Source organism: Limulus polyphemus, unplaced genomic scaffold (genome assembly GCF_000517525.1).
Source record: "Limulus polyphemus unplaced genomic scaffold, Limulus_polyphemus-2.1.2 Scaffold3135, whole genome shotgun sequence".
In the NCBI taxonomy this organism is placed as follows: Eukaryota; Metazoa; Arthropoda; class Merostomata; order Xiphosura; family Limulidae; genus Limulus; species Limulus polyphemus.
Window position 1 is genome coordinate 85,641 of NW_013668745.1, and position 4,587 is coordinate 90,227.

The window sequence follows — 4,587 nt, forward strand, 5'->3', positions numbered from 1 at the left end:
TCTTTCACTTCTAACTTAGAGACGGCTAGTGCAGTTTAGCCCTCGTGTAGCTTTTCAAACGAAACCGTTATTTAAAGATAGCCTCCATTTTAAACAGGTGTGAATGTGTAACAACACTTATACGGTTATATCTAATAAAATAATGCATGGATATGATTTTTCTCTTGTAAAAACTATTTTCCGTTAAGTTTTTAAAAACCCTGCTTGGTTGTTTTAATAAAATAATATCCAGGAACCTATCTTTACAACGTGTTGTGTAATCTGTCCACGAGGTGTCTAATCGGGATTCTCTGAAAGAATGTCGTCAGGCCTTTTTTTTTTTGTGTCTTCCTGCTTCATTTATAACCGAACGCTCACTCAATAAGATGATGAGTTGCGTCAGAATTGTTAAGTAAAGCTGATTGGCTAACGCTTGTCCTAGCCTTCTCTCTATTGGAAGTTCAACTTCCGCGAAAACTTATGATATAATATCGGGCCTATCACCCCCCGGGGATCACAGGCGAGGATGAAAAGAAGATAAAAAAGGGGCGGGAGATTGGAGGGGTATACGGCTTGAGCTGATTGGGAGAAACTGGGTTTTGTGTCGTAGACGCCCAGCATACTAAACGTGGTTCTCGTGCTGACGAAATCAAATATATATATATATATAAGCAGTGACGTGCCAGAGTTCACTCACATTGGAAACTTGGAAACCACCGAATATCTTGGTTGTCTAGTGTGATCTGTTGTGTCGAATATAAATTCGTTTTGTTTTTTTTACTAAAAAGAATTGAATCTTGTAAAAGATCAGGTTAAACAGATTCTGAAACTTGCGAATCTGAACGTTTTATTATTTATAGCTTTAATTAAATCCATCATTTTCATCTTAACAAAGAGTCTCAAGTGATCTTTCCATACCAGGAGACATTTATCCAAGTCTTTGAAGGTAAGTTTAAATCCTGCAATTGTTTCTATTAGATTTTCGCGCTAAACTACACGAGGACAGTATATATATATGTATAGGGATGGCCGCTAGTCAAACAGCACGAGGACAGTATATATATATGTATAGGGATGGCCGCTAGTCAAACAGCATCTGCCGCCAACTCTAGGGGCTACTTCTCGTCTGAGCGAATGGTGGGATGTGACCGCTACCCTTGTGGCACATACATGGCCTGCCCCCCCCCCCCCCAGTGGCACAGCGGTATGTCTGCGGACTTCCAACTCTAGAATCCGGGTTTCGATACCCGTGGTGGGCAGAGCACAGATAGCCCATTGTGTAGCTTTGTGCTTAATTACAAAACAAACATACATGGCCCTAAAGTGCGTCAACGAGCATCAAACCACGAATCCACAGTTTAAGTATACTAACCACTAGGTTACGTCCGGCTATTTACAGACAGGCACGGTTGTAAAACATCTCTGATTTCAGGTGTTTAGTTTTGTAGCCAACGAGGTGAACTAATAATACACGTGTGTTTAAAAATATTCACTAGTTGTCCAAAGCCTTGAAATACGTTAATGTGCGTACTAGTTGTTAGAGAATGTGCTAAATTAGAACACTTAACGCTGCTGCACCCCCGTGGGACAGCGGTAAGTCCACGGACTTACAACGCTTAAATCCGGGATTCGATCCCCCCTGTGGACACAACAGATGACCCATTCTGTCTTCTTTTTTAAACAAAACAGACCCACTTTTGTCCCCCACCCCCAGTTGGGACAGTGTAAGACTACGGACTTACAACGCTTAAATCCGGGATTCGATCCCCCCCTGTGGACACAACAGATGACCCATTCTGTCTTCTTTTTTAAACAAAACAGACCCACTTTTGTCCCCCCCCCCCAGTTGGGACAGTGTAAGACTACGGACATACAACGCTAAAATTCGGGGTTCGATTCCTCGCGGCGGACACAGCAGATGGCCTAATGTGTCTTTTTTTCTGATAAACAACAAAAGAAAAAAACCTTTTAACACTTTCAGATAAACCAATCGGAAGTGTCAAGTGATTCGTTGTTCTTTACTTTTTTTATGCTAGTCATTCGTTGTTCTTTACTTTTTTTATGCTAGTCGACTTTAAAAAAAAAGTCACATCTTAATGTATTCATATTATCGTAAATGGACCTAAATTAAATAAAAAAAATATCCACGTTATCGTTAGGCGTTAACTAAGACGCGAAAAACTGGTAGACTCTAAAATTGATCAGTCAAACTATATTTACTGATTTTGTGATGTTTTTTTTTCTCACGATTTTAAAGTACATTTAAGTATCGAGCTTGAAATGAAGTTAACTTATTTAAACCTTCACAATAATATTAATGTATTTATTGACTACATTTTGTTACAGCAGAGGACTTTTATACACCTTGTACTTACACGGCTAACCGCTAGGTGGATCTGCTGTTCTCTAAGCTCTTAAAATTTAGTTACCTTTTTTGTTAATTGTTAACTTTCACAATAATATTAATGTATTATTGACTACATTTTGTTACAGCAGAGGGCTTTTATACACCTTGTACTTACACGGCTAACCGCTAGGTGGATCTGCAGTTCTCTAAGCTCTTAAAATGTTAGTTACCTTTTTTGTTAATTGTTAACTTTCACAATAATATTAATGTATTTATTGACTACATTTTGTTGCAGCAGAGGACCTCTATATATCTTGTACTTACACGCCTATCCGCTAGGTGGATCTGGTGTTTCACGCAGCCAACTTGATTAAAATGTTTATCACATTCCGCCTGATAACAGTTCTGGTTGTTTTACCCTTTGTCCTGAGCTGGCACCTGGACTTTACCAAGGAAAAAGGGGCCTCAGCCTCAGGGGTAAGTGACTGTAAATCACCAGTGTTCATTTCTATCAGCCAAGTTAATTGAAAATTCCTCATATCAGACTAGGTGCATCAGTTTTAACTGAATATTTTGCTGTTATAGAACAAGTTAATCTGATTTTTTGTTATTGTATCTCGTTTCCTGGTAAAAACGTGGTTTGAAATTGATAATATATATATATATATATAAGCTCACTTTTCTTAATTATAATTAAATTTGACATTTTGTAAAATAATCAGATTAAAAAAAAACCCTATATATCTCACGAGTTCTTTTGTGTAGGATTGTTTGTAAAAAGGAATGTTTATATTTAATTCTTCAAATAAATGTGCTTGCCTACTTCAGGATTTCTGTCTGTTCCTCTGTTTCTATGTCCACGCAACGATACATATTGTTCTTAATGTAGCCTGATTGAATGTTGCCCTGTTGTATACATAGTGTTCTTACAGTAGCCTGATTGAATGTTGCCCTGTTGTATACATATTGTTCTTACTGTAGCCTGATTGAATGTTGCCCTGTTGTATACATATTGTTCTTACTGTAGCCTGATTGAATGTTGCCCTGTTGTTTTTCTTCTTCTTACAATCACTTTTCAATCTACCGCCATTTCTTCATTTCTCGGTGGATTGACTTGAAACTTGGTAGAGTTATACCGTGGTACGATATGTCCAGACAACTTTTGGTAGACTTATATCTTGGTACAATACGTCCAGACAACTTTTGGTAAAGTTATGCCTTGGTATAATACGTCCAGACAACTTTTGGTAAAGTTATACCTTGGTACAATACGTCCAGACAACTTTTGGTAAAGTTACATCTTGGTACAATACGTCCAGACAACTTTTGGTAAAGTTATACCTTGGTATAATACGTCCAGACAACTTTTGGTAGAGTTATACCTTGGTACAATACGTCCAGACAACTTTTGGTAAAGTTATACCTTGGTATAATACGTCCAGACAATTTTTGGTAGACTTATATCTTGGTACAATACGTCCAGACAACTTTTGGTAAAGTTATACCTTGGTATAATACGTCCAGACAATTTTTGGTAGACTTATATCTTGGTACAATACGTCCAGACAACTTTTGGTAAAGTTATACCTTGGTATAATACGTCCAGACAATTTTTGGTAGAGTTATACCGTGGTACGATACGTCCAGACAACTTTTGGTAAAGTTACACCTTGGTACAATACGTCCAGACAACTTTTGGTAGAGTTATACCTTGGTACAATACGTCCAGACAACTTTTGGTAGAGTTATACCTTGGTACAATACGTCCAGACGACTTTTGGTAAAGTTATACCTTGGTACAATACGTCCAGACAACTTTTTAATTTTTTGATCTAGGCCTTTTTAAGGATATTATGGGGTCAGAAGTCAAACAAACCAAAAAATGTATATTTTTTGGACTCCTGTGTGGTCATATTTACAGCAATCAAGATGCAAGTTGGCACAAGTATAAATTTTCATCTGCCCAACACATTGATCCATTTTCAGTCTTTTTAGGAAGGTCAAAGCTAAAAAAAAATAGAAAGTATTATTTTTGGGTGCTTGGTAAATTACTCGGCCATCTTTTACCAATTTAAATGGTATTCAATGCAAAGATACTTTTCTACACATTGACAAATAAAAATGGTGGATTTGACCACCACAAAAAGTATAATTTTAGTTTTTTTTTTTTTTGTACAATTACCCCCCCTGTATTTCGGTCAATTTACAGATCACATACATATAAGTACAGTGCCCGGCATGGCCAGGTGGATAAGGCGCTA

The 4,587-nt window shown here is 37.4% G+C and overlaps 1 protein-coding gene across 2 annotated transcripts in view; it reads left to right on the forward strand.

The window, feature by feature from the left end:
* The first annotated feature begins 621 nt into the window (after positions 1 to 621).
* The window catches only part of LOC106468720 (zwei Ig domain protein zig-4-like), a 19,175-nt gene continuing 15,209 nt past the window's right edge, over positions 622 to 4,587 (forward strand). The window contains exons 1-2 of one of the 2 annotated variants that reach the window (XM_022397092.1): positions 622 to 925; positions 2,625 to 2,803. In XM_022397092.1, the coding sequence (XP_022252800.1) occupies positions 2,702 to 2,803 (102 nt within the window). In that variant the 5' untranslated portion in view covers positions 622 to 925; positions 2,625 to 2,701. Of the gene's footprint in view, positions 926 to 2,621; positions 2,804 to 4,587 lie in introns of both variants that reach the window. The other variant, XM_022397091.1, reaches the window with a different exon arrangement.